Below are 22,634 nucleotides of genomic sequence, written 5' to 3' on the forward strand. Positions count from 1 at the left end.
GACTTTCAAATGACCTTGAAAATAGAGGTCAAAGTCAAAGTCAAGGTCATCATAATGTAGCTCACTTAAATCCCTACAACTTTTGTTGAGATCATTTTCCTTGAAACTTCAATACTGAAGAGTTATTAGAATGGTCCGTTACTTTTGGGACACTCTGTATATCGGTTTCATATTTCTATTTGTGACTATAATTAATTTGCGAGAGGATTGAATAAATCAAAATTTATATATAACCGTATTTATGACTTTCAATTAGATTGCCAGCGGGTATTGTTCTTCGTTTAATGAAGATATGAATTTGCAGTTTGTGAAAAATATAATTAGAGAAAGTTTCTGATTCTGACCGATATGTCGATCCTAATTTCTTACAGTCGATATTACACGTAAAGTATTTTTATTAAATGTACCATCAACAATATGCATAATAGTAGTGCATTTTGTCACTCCTTCTTTAATGTTTATTTGCATAAATCATATAATGATTTTTATTATGGAACCATCATTCTATATTGTATAAAAAGGAAAAATAGATTTATCGAAAATGATTTATATAAAATAAGATCTATAAAAATTACATAAATTTATTTAGAAAATTGGTTTTAAATTTATATTGAATTTAAAAATTATTTATTTTAAATTTATATTGAATTAAAAAATATTAAATTTAGAAATAATAAATAAATTAATAAATGTAGATAGAAAAAAATCGATTACATATATACACTTTTTTACATAAACAAAATTATAATCAACCATTTCTTCTAGATCAGATGCAAAATCAACCAGATCGTTTGTCAAAGTCACTGTATGGCAAATGTAGAACACTCTTTCTGTGAAATCGTATTACTGGCGTAGTTACGTTTCCTTGTTATTCGCATTTTGGAAAGCAGCACGATTGGGTGTGGCTTGTAGCAAGTATATTAACATATCTTATTTGTCTTATTTGGAATGTTAATTAAAATAACTGATTCCGTTTAATTAATATCTAAGAACAATATTATATATTTTTTTCTTTTCTCTTGTCACTTTTATTTCTATTAGACTATATATTATATATATATATATATATATATATATATATATATATAAAGTAATCCACTTTGAAACTTCTTATTCTTTATCTTATTTTTTTCATGTATGAAATATTTAAACTACCTTAATAATGATCTCCAATATCTTGTCATTTATTTTACGTCGATATTTGACCATTATGACAAATAAAGCCAAATAATAGGGAATGAAAAATTTATGATCTGGATTATAGAGTAGCAACGGCAGATATTAAATAGCCGCGTCAATTTTCAGTCGATAAGCTTTAACTAATTTTATGGTTGTTATAATAGATATTATTATCTAACTTATCACTCAGATTGTATCATGTTAATCCGTTTGATAATTTTATTTCATTTCGATAAAACAAAAATGATACGCGAGATACATATGATAGGCTGTATTCTCAGCTCATCACTGGATCCAGTGAGTGAACCAGGATGAGACCTGAGATCGAATTTCGAGGGCGATGATAATAATTGCGGTGGATACACCCATCGAGCCATGCTGTCGGACATAGTTGCCGATGAAGAAAGTGTCGATTTCTCCCTAAACAAAAATCTAACGGCTCACCTGCAGCGTATTCAGCGTAGAAGATCACGGGCTCCCGGTCTATTCGCCCGTCCGTTTTCTATTTCCATTCGCGCCATGAACAGCACGGACTCGCTCTCGTTTACGTACAATTTCCACCGGTGGGAGAATTGCAGCGCGCAACAGTCTATACTCTTTTTATCTTGTATAAAAGAGAAGAGGCGTAGCGCGGGTAGCCGCAATACATCTTGGAACGTCTGCGGTGACGAACATACGCCAAATCCGAACACGTCAGATCAAACTTAAACTCCTTTGTCAATCGGTCAACAGGTGGTGAACGAAACTTGGTCTTTTCGTTACAACAACAGCAGTAACGCGACAAGGCAATTAGGACGCGGATACTATCAATCGGATCTAGCGGTGCGAGCAATTCAAGGGCCAACAGCATGCGGTGCTCAGTAAGTCTGAGCATTTGAACTTTGCTATCCGATAACAAATTATAACGGTTTACAACTTACAGTTTACTTACGGTATTTTATGAAATCTACTAGCTTCTTTCGTGACGAAATTAATTTTTAAAAATTTTTGTTTTTCTTCTTTTTTTCTTGCAATCGTTACTTTCAGAGCATTAAAGTGTAAACGTTAAAGAACGAATGAACAGCTTATAAAAGGAGAAAGATGTGTTACAATAGTTATGAAAGGGCTAATTTTATCTGCAAGTTGACAACTTTTAGAATTTTTTTATTTATTATAATTCCGTAATATTATAATTGTTTATTTATTATAATTTATATATATTATGATAACAATATTAATCACCAAATATAAAAAATATATTAGCACGTTCATTGTCATGATAATCACTGGTAACCAGTCGCGAATTTTTTATTTACGTCTTGTCATTCATTCCATGCAGAAAAAAATTACAGAAGTTAGAATGAAGTTAAGTTAGTTAAAATTTGTCTTTAAAATGGGGATAACTAGTATCATTGTTACTGAAACTTAATTTATTGATTAACTACTTGAACTTATAAAGAAAAAATATTAGCTAAGTCACGCATAATAGTATTAAAATTATATTCATATTTCTTATTAGAAATTTATCTTCATTTTTTGACAGAAATTGTTCTTAAGAAGGTGTTATTGCATGCTAATTTTATTTTAAAATTAGATTTTCTCTGATTTCACACACACAATGTTACATAGTTCTTGAGATGCACTGGTGGAATTCGGGAAATTCAAACCTTTGAACTATGAGCTAAATATTTTACTTATTATAATATTTATCTTGAATATTCGGCGTAGTTACATAAATTTCCAATAATATAATTTAATATAATAGAAAAAGAGTGAATAATTTAGATAAAAATTATATTTTCTTATTATTTTATAACTAATAAAAATTCTGTATAGGTCCAAATAGTTTAATTTTTACTCGAAGGAATAATAAAGCATCTTGCTTTTTATGCAAAATGTACAGCAAAATGTACTTTTATGCAAAATAACAGTTAATGATATAATAGTCATGTGCGGGATGAGGTAGGACAGTCTATAAGGTTAATACTTCATAGAGCCAAATACTCGAAATTTAGGCACATAAGATTTCAGCTAATAAATTTATATCTCATAGTAAATGTATTTTATCTATGACAGCCAAATGTTAATGACAGTAAATTTAATAACAAAAGTTAAAACAGAGAACCATATAATTTTCAGTTAAGTTCAAAGATTCATCTGAATTCATATTGAGATTTAACTGATATTACTAAGTCATTGCTTTGCATGTAGTGACTGTAATATAATGAATATTACAGATATCTATAACACAATTATTTGTATTTACAAGATTATAACTATATTTAATAATAATGAAAAAGCACAAGCAAAATACAATAAATCGATTAATATTTTCATTTATTAAAATTTTCAAAATAATCACATGTGTACATTATGAATCTTGTTGAAATAATTGGTGTGTAGATGAAAAGTAAGCTGAAATACGCTTTGCAGTTAATATATTAATGGATGGATATATATTAACTGTATGATTAGTTCAATAATGAAACTAAAAAAGAAGATAATTTGTTTTAATGTATTTAAAAGGTAAAAGAAATCATGGGCAATAATTCCGAGTTATTGTGCATATGTGACATTGTTTCGAAAAATGACAAGCTCCTCAAACTTCCTCTCAAAACTGACAAATATGATATGAAACAATTCACATCGTATTTGTAGTGCATTAACTTTCATCTTATGTGAAAGCCACATTTATACTTATCAATAAAATTGTAGAAGAAGAGATGCGACCGATAACTACATGAATTGTTGATCTCACAGGATTTCGATAATTATATCGGCCTACCATAAATTGAACACTAATAACAACTGTAATATAGTGGAAGTACGTGTTTCGCAAATAATCACAAACATGATTGTATAGGTGGTTGAATGTTCATAATTTGACATGAAAATCTTTTGTCAATCACTTGATATTAAACGATAGTTCGTTTATTGTATGGTGCTTGTTATTGTTTAAATGAGTATTAATCGTTAATTAATATTTACAGGCCTTCTGCGTTCTACTGCTAGTAATTAGTGAACCTCTTCTTGTTCATGCGTGAGTACTCAACCGGATCTAATTAAAGCTAAGTGTTTATGTTAGTTTCACATCAGTACGATCGAAAGTTGACGGCTACTTAAATAGATGCGTCTTCATTTCATTTTCACTTTGTTTATAAAGGAAAGTAAGAATGCATATCTGTCCAATGAAAAGATTTTGTTCAACTTTTCTCTATTGATTAAAGAACTCATTTTCACAGATGGTCAAATTATTATTTTGATAAAAAAGAAAAGAATGACGTATATCATGTATTATTAAGTTATTATGCTGTAAATTCTAAATATTTTTGTAGAATTTATTATTGTAGATATTTTTGTAGAATTTAAAAATAACTTTCCTTTTGTCACATATCCATTACACGAGAGAAGACTATTATTCCCTTAAGAACTTTGAAGTGGAACATGATTGCCGCGGAATCTGGTTCGTGCGGTTTTTGTGGAACATAAAACGTGTGAAAGTAGACTCTTTCTTCATAACACCATTTTATAGTTATATTGGTCGCGAAAAACTTTCTTTGGTCACGGTTATAGAATCGGTTATAGCGATATTTTATAGACTATCTCCGAATTGAAAAATTTCTTCCACTAAATTCAATTCCTTTGGTAGAAAGTGAAAATTACATTTTGCTTTGAATATTTCAGTGTTCGTATAAAGCTCCTATTCACATTTAAATTTAATGTAAACGCATCAGTGGCGTTTTTCTTGTGATGAATTTGTTTTGTTTCGAGGATCACGTGACTGCATTCTACATATGTACATATGTACATATGTATATATGTAATTATGTCCTGAGTAATTAAAAACTCACATATTATTGTTTTGAACATATTTAAATAGATTTATTAAATAGATAAGAAACATGCATGATAAATAAAGATAAAAAATGTGGCATTTAGAAATCTAAATATTCCTTTCTCGATTTTCAGAAAAGTAGTAGTGCTCGTATCTCGACATGTAAGACGAAGTCCTGCGGTGCCATGGAGGCCTCCTTCAACACATTATAAAAAATCATCTTACAGCGGCAATGATTTTCATCGTCACGCGTACTACAATTATGGTAATCGTTATTACAACAGGAAACCATATCGACCGTTGCCATATCCGCAGGGAGGCGATGATTTTGACCAAAGTCACAATACTGCAAATCACGTACACATACCGCATGGTAAAGATATTAGTCACGGCATCTCGTTTGGCAAAGGGTACATTCCGTATGAGAATATCAAGAGTAGTGGCTTACCGTTCGTGCATGAGAGGTACAGTTTCATTTCGTAACTACAAAGACCTGCCTTATATATAATGTGTGTATATATACATATATATATGTTATATATGTGAGTATATATGTGTGTGTGTATATGTATGTATATATATATATGTGTATATACAGGATGTATGAAAAGTACCGATGAAATATCACAAAAACTAAGCATTTTAGAAAAAAATGTTTTAAATAAAAATTGTAGGGTTTAAAAAGATATATTTACTGATATTATGATTTTGACCTTAAGTGACGTCGCCAAGGCCAGGACAAGGTCACTTTGAATTTTTTTAATGGGACTCTATTTTTATTGCATATTCTTGTAGCCCTTTTTAAGATCTTTTTAAAGCACTATAATTTTTTCCACTTTGAGTAAGCTGTTTCGAAGTTATCGAGCTTTTTATGATAAGATATCCAGCTAGCGGCTGGAGCAATTTCGTGACTTATATATATATATATATATATTTCAGACACATGTAATATTAAAAAAGGTAATACTAATGTACTAAATTTATAACAGCACTAAAATTCACCTTCGAATCATTTCAAATTAATTGCAATGAATTTGACTTGAAGTAGAACACATTACTTGTACATAATACGCGTTGTTTCATACAGAAAACATAAATGATTTTTCTTACTGATTTTTCTTTCTTTAATTATCAATTGAATTATTAATTTTGTTATCTAATTAATACAAATTTCTGTTTATTGGATAAATCTTTTTGTTTCCTAGCTTATTCGTTAGACTTTACTTTTTCTCTTAGAGATTAACATTATTCTCCAATGCTTTTGTAAGGATTTCTTCAATTTTTATTTTACTTATTTCTGTACATTTTTTTTCATTTAGTTCATTTTAATGTTCATTTTACTGATAGTTATTCATTCTTGATAGTTATTCATTTGTTTCAAAATTTCCATCACGACAATTTTCATCAATTAATGTGCAATTAATATGCAAATAAAATGCAACACCTTACCGAACGCGATAGAATATCTGTCTTGATGATGAGGGGCTGGAGTGATAGATTAAGATCGTATCAAGATGTAAAGGATCTTTTCAATGTAATTTTTCGAGATGAGAATACTCCTATTTCGAAATCAACTGTTGAAAGAACTGCAAGGTGGTTTGAAGAAACAGGAAGCGTTAAAAATCGTCTTAAAACAGGAAGGCCTGCCGCAGCAGGCATCGGTTAACGCATTATCAAACAATGAATGATGAACAATTTGAGCATTTGATACATTCATCGCGTTTTCAATTGCTGATTTCCCTTTGTGATCATCTTGCCTTAGTTGGTTGGATACATTTTTGATCTTGCCTTGGCTGGCTGAATATTTCTTTGATCTTGCCTTGACTGGTTGGATACTTCTTTGATCTTGTCTTGGTTGGCTGCACATCTTATCATAAAAAGCTCAATAACTTCGAAACGGCTTATTCAAAGTAGAAAAAATTATAGTAAAAAGGTTTGAAGAAGACCTACAAGAATATGCAATAGAAAACAGAGATTACTATTAAAAAAATTTAAGGTGACTATGTCCTAATTTTGGCGATGCCACCCAAGGTCAAACTCGTAATGTCAGTAAATAGATATTTTGCAACCCTACAATTTTTATTCGAAACCTTTTTTTCTAAAATGTTTAGTTTTTGTAATTTTTCACCGTCCCGATACTTTTTATACACCCTATATATGCATATGTATACATATATATCATACACACATATATACATATACAGAGTGCACGATTTATCTGAAGACATTGAAATATCTCGAGAACTATGCATTGGATAAAAAAAGTGGTTAATGAAAGTTGTTAGTCTCGAAGGGGGACATCCAATGATACCAAACTCGACCTCCCACCCCACCTCCTGGGGGTGGGGGTTGGGGGCAACTTTGAAATCTTAAATGGAAACCCCCATTTTTTATTGCAGATACGGATTCTACGCCACAGAATACGTAAATTTTGTCCGAAACTTTTTTTTTTATTCGTGATAGATGGCGCTGTAATCGCAAAAAATTATATTTTCCGCAATTCTCCAGAAATGATCATTGGATTGAGAAATAAAAAATACCTGTTCAATTTTTTAAAGAACATAATAAAAGTTATTCCCCCCCCATCCTCTCGGGGTAGGGTGGGTGGTAACGTTCAAATCTCAATTGGGAACCCGAATCGAAGAGGGAACTGCTCGACGCGCCACTGTGGGTGTATGGCGAACTACGGCTTATTATAAAAGGCAGAGATGGATTGGCAGAGGTGGCCCGATTAATTGGCCTGCTAGGTCGCCTGATTTAACATCGCCGGATTTCTTTCTGTGGGGTTACCTAAAAGATAAAGTTTATCAACAAGTGCCAACAACTCGTGAAAATATGGTAGAACGCATAAGAAACGTTTGCGCTGAAACTCCCGCAGATATGCTTCTATCCTGTGTACAGTCATTTGAAAAAAAGATCAATAAGTGTATTGAAGTTGAAGGTAAAAATTTCGAACACTTACTCTAATTAATTGAACAGTGAGAGGCAAGGGGACTCACATTAAAAAAACACCCCGATCTGTGAGAGGCAAGGGGACTCACATTAAAAAAGCACCCGAAGGGAACATAAAACTACTACGTCCTCATCGTTGTTCCTATGTAACGCTAAAAGTAGTTTCTCGGAAAAATTCAACGCTATCTATCACGAGTGAAAAAAATTATTTCAATAAAAATTTCACGTACAATCTAATTCTGCAATGAAAAATGTGGGTCCCCATTTGAGATTTGAACGTTATCACCCACCCTACCCCGAGAGGATGGGGGGGAATAACTTTTATTATGTTCTTTAAAAATATTGAACAGGTATTTTTTATTTCTCAATCCAATGATCATTTCTAGAGAATTGCGGAAAATATAATTTTTTGCGATTACAGTGCCATCTATCACGAATAAAAAAAAAAGTTTCGGACAAAATTTACGTATTTTGTGGCGTAGAATCCGTATCTGCAATAAAAAATGGGGGTTTCCATTTAAAATTTCAAAGTTGCCCCCAACCTCCACTCCCAGGGGGTGGGGTGGGAGGTCGAGTTTGGTATCATTGAATGTCCCCCTTCAAGACTAACAACTTTCATTAACCACTTTTTTTATCCAATGCATAGTTCTCGAGATATCTCAATGTCTTCAGATAAATCGTGCACCCTGTGTACACCAAATTTTCAAAAAAGAACGGACCTCCCCCCTATCTCAGAATCTACGCATTATAGGGAAAAATGTTCCGAACAAAAGTTTTAGGGTTCATAAAGTTCTATTTTTTTGTTACCTCAAATTTGACCTTAACGTCGACCTTGAAGGTCATTTGAAGGTCAACTTGTGTTTTTTAAATAGGAATCTCTATCTTTTATTACACCGTTCTTTTCTACCAATTAATTTGAACACCTTTTGTCTAAAACAGTTTTTTATTTGCCTAATATTTTTTGAATTATTTGAGGAAAACTTGATAACTTTTTCAATATTTAACTTACGATATCTTGCTAACTATTTGTCGGAAGAAAAAATGGTACTAGAATTTCTGTTTTATTTAGTCTCAAAAATATATTGTTACAATAGCGCCCTGACTTTTGTTAACTTACTGACTTTTGGAAATTTCAAAATTATCAAATTAACAATAATCGGGGCGCTGTTGTAGCAATATATTCTTGAGACTAAATAAAGCAAGAAAGTTTAGTACCACTTTTTCCTCCGACAAATAGTGAGATATCGTAAGTTAAATATTGAAAAAATTATCAAGTTTTCTTCAAATATCTCAAAAAATATTAAGCAAATAAAAAAATGTTTTAGACAAAAGTTGTCCAAATTAACTAGTGGAAAAAACAGTGTAATAAAAAATAAAGGTTCCCATTTAGAAAAACACAAGTTGACCTTCAAATAACCCTAAAAATAGAGATCAAGGTCAAAGTCAAGGTCATTATAATGTAGCTCACTTAAATCCCTACAACTTTTATTTAGATCATTTTCCTTGAAATTTCAATTCTGAAAAGTTATTTGAGGTGGAATATTAAAATTGGACATCCTGTATACACTGCTCAAAAGAATTATGGCATAGATAATTTGTTGCCGAAAATTGGTCAATTTTGACTGGCGATTATTTTGCGGAAAATTATTGTAGACTAATAATTTTCCATTCAAAGTGAAGCTTGAAGTCTCTACTTTAAGAATGTATCTCCATTTTTTCCATGCGATGCATCTCCACCCCTGTAACCCCTGATATCTGAGGGCATGTTTGGTATACTGAATATATATACACTGCTATATTTAGACAACCTAATATATATATATATATATATATATATATTAGGTTGTCTAAAAAGTATTGAGCCTTTGGATGTCAAAATTGAGAATACGTTTATTGTTATTTGAAAATAACATTATGAAACCACATATGCACCATTTTATTCGATGACCTTCTACCATTTTTCCGGCAATATCATAATCCCGTCGCTATAGAACTTCTGTGATTTCTGGTTAAAAATTGTGGCACGTGGTTTTCACAGGCCTCTTTTGAAACTAACTTAACACCATTCAAGAAGTTCTGCAGAGACCGAAACAAATTATAATCTGACGGTGCCAGGTCCGGGCTATATGGTGGATGCATTGAAACCTTCCAGCCAAGTTCTTTCAATTTTTAACGGGTCGTTAAAGATGTATGCGGATTGACGTTGTCAGCGTGGTATACGATACCCTTTCTGTTGAATTGCTAGGTGCAATTGCGCTAATTGTTGACAGTACAGGTCCGAGTCTATCGTTCTGCCTGGCGACAGCAGCTTGTGATGCACGATGCCCTTTCAATCCCACCAAACACACAGCATACCTTCCTGGACATCAGTGTAGGCTTTGCCACAGATTTCTCCTCGCTTCGACCACGATCTTTTTCACACATTGTTGTCGTAGATTATCCACTTTTCATCACTCGTGATCAACCGCTTCAGAAATTCGATTTCGATACGTTTCAGTAGAGATTCGCAGATAAAAATTCGATCGAGTAAATTTTTTTGCGTCAGATCATGTGGCATCCAAACATCGAGCTTCTTTTTGTAGCCAGCTTTCTCCAAATGGTTTAACAGTGTTTGGTGATGGATGTTTAGGTCATTGGCGATATTATGACTTCTTACATGCCGGTTTTGCTCGACTTTTGCCAGAATATCATCCACTTTTTCTGTGATTGGTCGCCCACTGCGAGGAGCATCTTGGACATCGAAATTTCCAGAACGAAAGCGACTGAAACATCTTTTGGCTGTTGCTTTTATAACATATATTGCCCATAAACAGCACAAATTTCTTCACGGGCCTACGCAGCATTTGCGCCTTTATCGAAATAAAATTGTAAAATGTAGCGCAATTTTGCGGAAAGTTCATTCATCTTCATGGTGCAATACCTTATGTCTGATTATAAGAATTCCAACACTTTTTGTACGTCTACTAGCTTCAACTGTCAGCTGTCAAATAACGTTAGGCCTGACCTGCTGCGACTGATATACCCTGAGATTTGGGACACTAACGCTATCTCGTGCGTAAAAGGCTCAATACTTTTTAGACAACCATATATATATATACACACACACACACACACACACACACACACACACACACACATACACACACATATAAACCTGCACAGTTGCATAATGAAATGCATAATGAGTTGCATAATAAATACAAAGGATAATTTTTTATTGTCTAAACCATAATGGGTTAACTTCCTCTGCATATGCATTAAACGATTATGCAGATTTGTGTGGATTGATTTTATACTCATAGAAATCATATCGTATTGTCGTATGCACAGATTTGTTCAATAAAGTTAACCGAACAAGACCGATGAATCTATTATAATTTTCACCTTGGTGTCACTTAAAGTCACTTATACATTTATATAAGATAGATAAGCGGGAACAAGATGGTAATATAGTATCTTCAGCTCTTAAACAAATATTTAATTTTACGAAGCAGATTTTAGAGATAATACCATAATATTGCTCAAATTTATCATGGAGTTCTTAGTATATATATTTTAAAGTTTCACATGCAACCAACTTTTTTTAGTATGATTCGAATCACTTCCTTTCTTTTCAAGCAGATATGCCGGTGCTTACGAACGTCAACCTATCGTTCCGAACTATCCGTCGACTGGTATCACATCGGTAGGTCAGGAATATGCAGCATCAGCGAACGCACATACCTACGATAGCTCGCATATCGACTCGTTCTTCTCCGATATGGAGGGCGCTGCTAGGAGTGAGCTGCAAAATACCTTGAAAGATACTAGGAACAAATATTACGCCTCTCGTTCGATTGAGAAAGATCTTAGTCTGAGAAATCAACAAGCTCTCAATAATGCTGTGGAAAAGAATAGGGATTCCTTGGCGAAGGACAATGAACTACCCAAGGACGCTTCACCAGCCGCATACGGTCATATTCCCGCTGTTGTTACGGCCGCTACTGCGACTAATGCCGCCGCCGTCACCGGTATGCAAGGTGCTGTAGTATTGCCGGCTGGTATACCACCAGCTACTATCGCAGGTAATAAGGATGGTATCGTATTAAGGGATACTGTATCCCTGGACGAATATCATAGAAAATTAGAAGAACTCACCAAGACCTGGCCGAGTGTGTTATCCAATGGTGTAAGACCCAACAGTTATTCTAGCGTTCATCAGTCGTTACATGCTGTCGATAGTTTTCCATCAACCGGTCTATCGGTTGACGGTACCGGTTATGGCAGTACAGGCACTGGTTGGATGTCCAACTTCGCTCAGTCTAAACAAGGCTACGACGTACGAGAGGACCATGCAGAGTCCACGAGCCATGATTTCAGAACAATGCCTATTCACAACACACCGTACCATCTATTGCCGCCGCTCTCTATGAATGTGGGTATATCAGCCGGAGTCGTGCCACACCAAGGATAGTTACGGCCGTATACAGGCCGTGCCATCCGGACTTCGATTAATTTTGGATATAATTTTGGCGAGTTCAGTTTTTCGTTACTTCCTAGAACTATGTTCCAATATTCACTGCCAATATTAAAAATGTATAGCATATTCAACATAAAATATAGATTTTCAGTATTGATGGTCAGTATAGGAATACAGTCTAAATATACACACAGTATAAATGTATATTACATATTCAATATATTACACGAAACTGAATATAGAGGCCGCGACATTTGGCCTTAAATATTGAAATTCGAACTACGGCGAAATTACGTCAAACGTACAGCAGAATTTCAATCAACAATATATGCGACTACCACGGTGCAATGATAATATGTTCTATATGTGTGTGTGTATGTGCACGCGCGCTTACGTGTGCACGATATGTGATTTTACAATCTTGCTTTTGATTTAAATCTCGTCTACGATCCCTTCGTTTTTTTTATTTTGACATCCTTATATCGTTATAGCGATAACGCTCTCTCGTTTGAGAAAATATTATTGGATTGACGACGATAACAAAGTCCGATTTTTACGATGATCATTTAATACGAGAGAATAGTCTAGAAATTACGCAAAGAGAATTTCTTAATATTTCATGAATCTTATATTTCCTCTTTGGTTCTGAATAGGGAGTTAAAGCGTGATTGCACGTTTGTAAGATATATAAATTTCGAGCAAATTTTAATCTCGATTAGCTTGTCTGAGTTTTCTTCATATATCTAGGTTAAAACACTTTAATATTACTTAAGAAATTTGACACGGTGATGCCTGCACAAATACCCCAATAGTTTTCGAAATTTAGATGTCTCCTATTAATTTTATATTGCGACGTTTTACAGCTTTATTTCCCCGAGTTATTCTCCATAGAATTATTCTTCGCAGAACAATTAAATATTTTACAATTATCGAATATGAGAAGAAATCGGGACGATTATTCTTCAGACGATAAAAATATCAACTGCAACTAATAATATTCAATATTGCATAATAATAATGTTAAAATGTTCATTATATAGGATGTATCTGAACTTCACCGACATAACGATTCATTATATAGGATGTATCTGAACTTCACCGACATAAACTCACAGAATAGATTTTACATAAAAGATAAGTAAAAATGTTTTAATAGTAAATATATATGCCTTCAAATGTTTAGTTTTTGAGATGAGTTTCTGAAAAACTTTCTGAGATGTAGCCGCCACAATCTCAATTAAAATATATTTTTTATTTATTAAATCATGTTTCACATATAAGTAATTTTAGAGATATTGTTATGGAAATTATTTAAAATTTGTATCATATATATCTACAAGATGCTCGAAAGTATAGAAGATATCCATTATATCAAGAGAAAATATGTCTTTTTTTTCACTTGCGTAAAACGATAACAATATAGTAATATCACAATAAATTATTCTTCGGTTAATATTCAGAAATTATCAAAATTGGAAGGTATTATCTTCAGAATAAATAAACAGTGTTGGCATTGGAAATTTCAATTCAAAGTATTCATAATCCACTTATTGCGACATATTTTCTTTAACTGGTTCCGTGCTGAGCTGTTTTTGCGCGACTTTTATTCAAACCATTTAATATTTTGCGTAAAGGTAGATATGTTATAATAAAATATTTTATTATATTCATTGATATATTCATTAATTTATTGATCGATAAGCAACTAGCTTATATAGAATAATTACCATATTGTGTATTATCGGTGTATTATCGGTGATACATGCGGCCTGAGCGAAAAATTTAATATGTGTCATCGGTATACAGGGTGTCTTAGAACTTTGGGACACGGGCTCCGTAGGGATATAGAATTAAGTGAGAGGAACAAAAAAGTCCTGTGCCATAATGTGAAAATCGTAATAGTTTTTTAATTATAACAGCGCAAAGTTAGGCGTTTTCCACGCCCAGCGCGGCCTATAGATGCTCCGCGGCAAGCTGTGTGCGTAAGGGCTGAGCAATAACGCGGCTCGCGCTGACTGTCGCGCGGCGTCAAAGCGCTAAGACGCCATCGCGACAGTCAGCGCGAGATGCCTTATCGGTCAACCCCTACGCACACAGCTTGCCGCGCAGCGTCTATAAGCCGTGATGGGCGTGGAAAATGCCTAACTTTACGCGGTTATTACTAAAAAGCTGTTACGATTTTCACATTATGGTACAAGACTTTTTGTTCTTCTCACTTAGCTCTATGTCTCTACGGAACCCGTGTCCCAAAGTTCTGAGACACCCTGTATACACAGCACAAAACGTGTTAATTGTCATCTTTCCAAAGCTATATTTGGAAAACCAAACTTTTGTGGATATATGTTTACTAAAACTTTCTTACTTATTTTTTCTTAACAGAATCTGTCCTGTAAGTTTATCCTGTAAGAATTCAGATACACTTTGTACATGAAATATTATGTTAGTGTCATTTGATTAGTTTCCTATGAACATCTTATATACACATATGTGTATGTTGTGTTATGTTTTATTGTGTGTATAATATGTGTGGCGCATGTGTGTGTATATAAAGTTTATAAAATATCTTGTTACAGTTTCGAATATTTAAAATTCATGTATATAATAACACACTGATGTTATTTTCACAAAACAATAGTATATATATATAAATAATATCGGTATTTTTTAGGTTTATACAACACAGACTCATTATTACTATTATTACTATCATAAAAATGATATATTGCATATAAATTTGAGAAAAATGCATTTCTCTAAACATATCGAAATTTAGGCAAAGTTATTAAATTCATTGATGTAACAACAGTTAAATGATTTGCTGATTGTTGACTTTATAATCATACCGATTATTTCTGTAAACAAAATAATATCTGTTTTAAGTTATTTTCTGTGTATATTTATTTTGTTTCGTTAGTATGTAAAAGACGAGGAATGTTTATTCTGATATTTTGTTGTAATATATAACATATGTATTATTTAATTATTAAATAGACAACATATCCGAATATATTTGACATATATAAACAATGTATACACATGCGATGTAAACGCTGCTATGCATAGAACAATAATAATTTTCCCAAAATCTCAACATCGCGCATCTTCTAGTATAACTTAATTTATACCAAAAAATTTATACCAAATTTAATATGTAATTTATACTAAAAAATGAACTAATCAAGTGATTATTTATTTGCAAAGTGAGTTGGAAGGAAAAGAAAAAGAATTATTTGGAAGATGATAGTTTACAGGTCATTGTGAAAAAAAAGTTTATATGAACACGGTTATTATTCTCATCAATTCTAGTAATAGGCTGTATATATTTTGTAGAAGTATATACAACAATAATGAATTATACATGTATTACGTTCACAAAAAATGCTCAAAAATTGAACCATAAATTTCAATATACTTTATAACTCGTATCTTAAGATGGCGTATTGTTTCTTTGAGTGCAACTCGTCGTCCTTTCATACGTGTAACAATGTTTTCCCTGATAGCACACGATCTCTTAGAAATGTCTTGAGGATATTCCTGAGAATATTGAGACGTTCTCAGAACATCTTTAGGACGCTTCCTGGATACTTGTGCTGTTAGATTTGATGAATAGTAACAACATCGAAATACTGCTACTTGTATAAAAGAACGATGAACTGCAGTCAGAGAAATAACACGAAGATATTTTAGGACATGAGTTATAAAGTGTATTACGATTCAATTTTTGAGCATTTGTTGAACGTTATATATTGGGTGAGTGCAAAAGTTCGTGCGGAGTTTGTGAGTAAAAGTCACACAGTGATTAGGAAAACAAAAATCTTTATTCAATCAATGATATATTCTCCATCGTTTTCTATAATCTTTTCCCAACGTTCTGGCAGCATACGGATGCCTCGATCATAAAAACTGCGCGGTTTAGATTCGAAGAACGAAGAGATGCCGTTTTTTAAGGCCTCCAAAGAGTCAAAGTTTTTTCCATTTAAATAATTTTACAATGACCGGAACAAGTGATAGTCAGATGGTGCGATATCAGGAGAATACGGTGGATGCGTTAAGACATCCCATTTCAGGCTCTTCAGTTTGCGCAGCGTCTTTTTCGAAACGTGTGGTCTGGCGTTGTCGTGATGAAAGACGACTCCCTTGCGATTTGACAAAATCGGACGTTTCTCTTTTATTTCTCGATTCAGATTGGTTAATTGGCGACAGTACTTGTCCGAATCAATCGTTTCGCCAGCGGGGAGAAGCTCGAAATAGATTATGCCCTTGCAATCCCACCAAACAGAGAGCATCACCTTCATCGGGTGCAAACTGGCCTTTGGCATTGCGTCACCATGCTCACCTGATTGTTTCCATGTCCGTTTGCGCTGAACATTGTTGTAGAGGACCCATTTCTCATCGCCCGTTACTAGTCGATCCAAAAACGACTCGTTATTGAGCCGCCCGAGTAAAGAAACGGCTGCAGAAATTCGCTTGATTTTGTTCTTCTCGGTCAGCAAATGGGGCACCCATATATCGAGCTTCAAATCGAATCCCATCTTTTTTAAACGCCGAAAAGCGGTTGATCGGTCAACGTTTAGTGCTGTAGCAACTTCTTCTGTTGAAATTCGCGGATTATTGAGCACTAAAGTACGCAAAACATCGTCATCAATGTCAGAAGGTCGACCAGAGCGTGGCTCGTCTTCAAGGTTAAATTCTCCGCGCCGAAATTTAGCAAACCATTTTTCCACAGTTCGTTTAGCTGGTGCTTCATCCTGATAAACATCCTGAATGTTTTTTACGGCTGCGGCAACGTTTATTCCCTTCCGAAACTCGTAAAGCATAACATGCCGTAAATGCACCTTATCGATACTCATTTTTAAAGTGATATTTCTCGAAGCAGTTTGTATGAAAACAAATGATTTTTTTTTTAATAACAGCTGAAGACGTCACCTTTCCAACGTATAATATTATATAATATGTAGATGGAAGTATTAATGACAACACTTTACGACGCTTATAACTCCATCTATTGAAACTCCGCACGAACTTTTGCACTCACCCAATATATATAATTCATTATAATTGTATGTACTTCTACAAAATTTAAACAATTGTATGTGTGTATATGTGTGCGTGCGTGCATACGTGAATGTTATATGTGTATGCGCGTGCATGCGTGTGTACATGTGTGTGTGTGTGTGTAACATTAGTCCATTTTAACACTTTGACGTCCGCACGTGTGACCAAAATTCTTTTTTGGCCGGTCTGGCGCCGGTAGGTCTCATATAAATCCTACCGCTTGTCGCCGGCGTTTTTCGAGAAATCTTGTTTTACTAATTTCGATATCTAATATCAATATCTCAATATCTCGGCATTTGTTCGATAGCACACCAACGTAGTCACCGGCATTTGTGCGAAAATTTTCACATGACACCAACGTGGTATCATTGGATGGCATAGTGTTAACAATATGTATGTATGTTTCTAATTCTCTGTAAAATATATTAATCAATTACAATTATAATCAATTACAAATACGAATGGTAATTGCAGATTTTTGTGATAGCACACATGTTTATGTCAGCAAATTGTGATGGCAAGAATTTACACATTGGTAAGTATCGTTAAAACACTTCATAAAGATTCTAATATAAAGCATGCGCAGATAATAAAATAATTCGAAGAAAACACATTTTCATGGTCGAGTAGTTATGGAGTTGGTTGCAAGATAAAAATCGTAAATTATTTAATAATACTGAATAACGCTGAGAGATCACGGTCATCGCCAAAGATCGCACCCTCTCGTTCCGGTTACTTTCACTGGAAGACCGATGACCGGTTGAACGGTTGAAAGTCGAGAAAGCTGTTCTCTGCAATGAGACACGAACGCGTCTTGTCCATCTCGAGCACGCTATATACAGTAGCGTGCAAAAATTTTGAGCCATACAATTATTATTATATATTCATTTCATAATGAGCACTAAAAACTTTACACATATATACAAACAAAATGTATTTATTTACCCTACAATTATATAAACTTTACAAACTCTTAATAATTCTAAATACTTTATTTTTATACAATGTCTTATTACAAACAGTGCAAAATTATTGCACCAAAAAGTTTTCTTATGCATAAGGAAAATATATTATTGGAAAATAATAACAGAAAATGTTGTCAACATTTTTTTAAACTTAATATTTTGTTGCCATGCTTTTAGAAGTAATTACTGCAACATAACGACGAGGCATTGATGCTATTAAATTAGAAATGCGATCTTGAGGTAAATTTTGCCATTGAGTTTGCAAATCTTGCCACAGTTCAGCTTTATTGGAGTGTTTCTTATTTCCTGTACGTAGTTTGAGTTCTTGCCACAAATGCTCACTAGGATTCAAGTCCGGCGATTGCGAGGGCCAGTCAAGAACTCGCATTTTTTTCATGATGAAAAATTCTTTTATTAGTTTTGATGAATGTTTGGGATCGTTATCTTGTTGGAGAAACCAATCACGTGGCATGTTTCGAGTTGCATATGGCAGCATATGCTGTATCAATATATCTCGATACATTTTAGCGCCCATAGTACCCGTGATCTCAACCAATGGACTAACTCCATTATAAGAAAATGATCCCCAAACCATCACGTTACCTCCACTATGTTTTATAGTAGGAATTTGATATCTTGAGTTATACCTTGTGCCTGTTGGATGTCGTATATACATTCTACCGTCACTTCCGAATAACTGAAACTTTGACTCGTCAGAGAAAAGTACTTTTCGCCAATCAACTTCAGTCCAATGTTCAAATTTCCTTGCAAAATCTATAGCTTTCTTATTTTTTGCACTAATTAATGGTTTTTTACACCAGCGCGTCCTAAAAATCCTACTTTCTTTAGACATCAAGATATTGTACTTCGACTAACATCAGCAATATTTTCTTCTCGTAGTTCTCGAGAAATATCCATAGTAGTTTTTTTAACATCTGCTATCGACTTTCTTTTAATTATTTTATCGACGCGCTTTGTAGTTTTGCGAGGTTTATCATTTCGTGGTTTATCAGCTAGAGAGTTCGTCGACTTATATTTAGCAGTAATCCTATTTACGGTACTTTTATCAATTAATAAGCAATTAGCAATTTCGCGAGAAATCTTTCCTTGTTGAGAAAGATTAATCACGGCTTTACGTAACTGAAGGCTTGTATGTTTCGATATTGCGGTAGACAATAGACTCAACCTTAGTTAAAGCAAATATTTACGAAGAAGTTTCATAAGAAACGTAAACAAACCGAGCTCATAAAGTCACAACAAGAATACGGCTCAATACTTTTGAACACATGTAAATATTATATGACTAAATAAATAGAAACTATGTAATTTCAAAATTTTGTAATTGTACTATCATTTGTAAGAATGTTATGTCAATTATTTTATATAATTAATTTTTAGAGCAAATTAATATATTGTCATGTATCTTAAAGAGACACTATGGCTTGAAACTTTTGCACGCCACTGTAGATGCCGCTTACTGTTGTAATCGGCAAGAAGGGAGTTGATATATGCACCTGGGGAAGTAAAGTGAAAGGATCAGGAAAGGGCTTGGTAGAAAATAAAACATCGATTAGGTGATGGCGATCGTGCTGAAAACGATTATTGCGAAGCACATCATAAACGGTAGTTATTTAAGAACACGATTAAATCTTTCCCTTTCTTAATTTTCGTTAAATATCAATACATGCATAATATATTAGAAATTATCATAAATTATCTTTTATAATTTTGTTCTACAATAAGATGCGTCATCTTGAATTATTGAATTAGAATTACTGGATTAGAATGCAAGTTTTGGCAGAGTTGGTAAAGTGGTTAGAAAAATTTCTTTGCGATATTTTCACGAGTATTAAAATGTTGCATTGAAATAGTTATGTATTTTCGCATATGTGCGAATAATAGATATTTAAATACACGAAGTGCCGAATAATGACGATAATAAAACGTTGCGATCTTGATATTAATCTTCAAACTTAGAGAAAGAGTTAATTGATAAAGTATAGCGAAATTTTTGGAAAAAACGATGTTAAACCTATGTTAATACTAATGGCACAACCAAGAGATTGGCGTTCGTTAAAAAGCTTCTCGCCGTTTCATTTTTCATTGCAGCATTCATGGCAGCGATTGCACGGTTTTGAAGTATTATAATTCTGAGCTGCGAAAGGCTGATCTTGATCTTGACTGGTAAGGTCGGTACACCTTCACGTAGTTTCTCGCGGAAGCGCGCCCGTGAAAGGCATAGTTGTTGGTCGAGTCGGATCGTCGAAAATCACGCCGCATTCTGTTACGGATGATCTTGCACGTAAGTCGCATACGCTAGTGCAATTTTTATCGTGTGGCCGCTTATGAGAAAATATATATCGAAATATGATAGATACTGGCCTCATTTATACCGTATCATCTTTTGATACGAATAAGCTGACATATCAAACGTTTGATTCAAATACATTTACACCGAACATATTATAACTGTGTTACTTACATTATAGATTATGTTCCAAAATTCATTCGCATAAAGTAGTACATATAAAATAAACAATAATGTGAAGATACAAATTCCGTTATGAATTTTTCTAATTGCGATAATTGCTCCAAAACGAGATTTAACATAGATCTGCTTTAGGAATAGAAGTGAGAATAAAAATATTATATAATTATTTTTGCATTATTACATTATCAATATGATACATTTTTAAATTGCATATGTTAAATTCGATTGAGCTAAGTGTATATACTTTGACAAGCACCGATGAAAAGATGAACAGACGTTCATATTTGAACAAACTTTTATGATTATCACAACGTAAGACAGCTGATAATGGACACGTTTTACAATTTTGTAAATTACGTGTACAGAATAATTATACTACACTAAATTAATCCTCAAATAATCAGCAATACAATTATCCGAGCGAAACAATGTAAATTTTTTGTTATATTAATGTAGTAACAAATATATTAAAAGTTATTCTCAGATTTTCATATTATATTTTATATAATATTTTGAATAAATTTTTATCATCTCTTTAGAATATTTTTTATCATTCTATATAATAATATAGAAATATATTAAATATGAATGCTATATAAACCATTCATAAGGAATATAATTAGAAAGAGAAAGAGAGAGAGAAAGAGGGAAAGGAAGAGAGAGAGGGGGGAGAAAGAGATTTCGACCAAACTTGATTCCGAAACAATGTTTTCCTAATTTCGACCGGAGCCGTAAACAAATAATCAGTTATATGTAATTTTGACGGAAACCGAAACTTAAATCGAAATTTTTATAGGAATTCTAGAAAAACCATACATACGTATACACTTGCACGCACATACAAATCATATTCATTTTTCTTGATAAATATTATAATTTAATTACTGAAATAATGATTACATATATTATCACAATCCTACTATTACACATACACATACACACACAAATTATTCGCTCTTTTCAAGTTATATTGTTGAGTAAAAAATTACAACTAACAGATATGTTACATATTATATTGTGTTTGCTGGGATTTATTTTACTCTATAATAAGTTATGATTTAAGTAATTCATGTTATGCATAAATCAAGAAATACTAATAAAACAATACTGCAGTAAGGAAACAAAGAAATAAAATAAATACTTATAGTTTTATTTGACAAGTTTTCGCGAACGTCGCCTAATGATATGGCATTTATTAGATATTAGATGAAAATGAATAAAAATGAACAAGAAAAAAAAAGATGATAGCAATATCTTTGTGCCAATAGTGGCCGGTATGTAGTAAGTTACAACTTGATTAGATTTAGCCAGAGTTGAAAAGTAACGAGTTACGTATAAAGTAATTGTAACACCGTTATCGTTATACAATAACCTTTTTTCGATAATTGTAATGATAAGAGTGTTACTTTTTCTGATTGGTATCTACTACTGTGATCAAAAAGTTTCCGAACTTTATTTTTAAAAATCAAAATTACAATTCAATCATCAAAATTCTTATAATCTCCTTCAAAGTAGTCCCTATTGCTTGCAACACACATGTGCTAGCGTTTGATCCAGTTCTGGAAACGCTCATACGCGACAGACAGTGCAGACATGGCCTTCAATTTACGTAGCGATTTTTCTTTGATGTCCTCAATCGATTCGAAACACTGTCCGCGAAGTAATTTTTTCAGTAGAAAGAACAGGAAAAAGTCGAAAAGGTTAGGAGGCCATGTCTGA

General features: G+C 33.1%; 1 protein-coding gene across 1 annotated transcript; it reads left to right on the forward strand.

Moving 5' to 3' along the window:
* The first annotated feature begins 1,809 nt into the window (after positions 1 to 1,809).
* On the forward strand, positions 1,810 to 13,461 carry LOC105186431 (uncharacterized). The gene is made up of 4 exons (XM_011146626.2): positions 1,810 to 2,039; positions 4,149 to 4,198; positions 5,128 to 5,457; positions 11,567 to 13,461. Exons 1-4 carry the CDS (start codon positions 2,028 to 2,030, stop codon positions 12,396 to 12,398), a joined length of 1,224 nt encoding a protein of 407 aa, XP_011144928.1. The 5' UTR covers positions 1,810 to 2,027; the 3' UTR covers positions 12,399 to 13,461.
* Positions 13,462 to 22,634: the final 9,173 nt, after the last annotated feature.

The sequence above is a fragment of the Harpegnathos saltator genome, unplaced genomic scaffold (genome assembly GCF_003227715.2).
Source record: "Harpegnathos saltator strain DR-91 unplaced genomic scaffold, Hsal_v8.6 scaffold347, whole genome shotgun sequence".
Classification (NCBI taxonomy): domain Eukaryota; kingdom Metazoa; phylum Arthropoda; class Insecta; order Hymenoptera; family Formicidae; genus Harpegnathos; species Harpegnathos saltator.

What these genes read in the sequence shown, in the direction of transcription:
- LOC105186431 (XM_011146626.2), top strand. An exon ending in GAACCTCTTCTTGTTCATGC is followed by an intron (nt 4,199 to 5,127) that starts GTGAGTACTCAA and finishes CTCGATTTTCAG; the next exon opens with AAAAGTAGTAGTGCTCGTAT. An exon ending in TTACCGTTCGTGCATGAGAG is followed by an intron (nt 5,458 to 11,566) that starts GTACAGTTTCAT and finishes CTTTTCAAGCAG; the next exon opens with ATATGCCGGTGCTTACGAAC.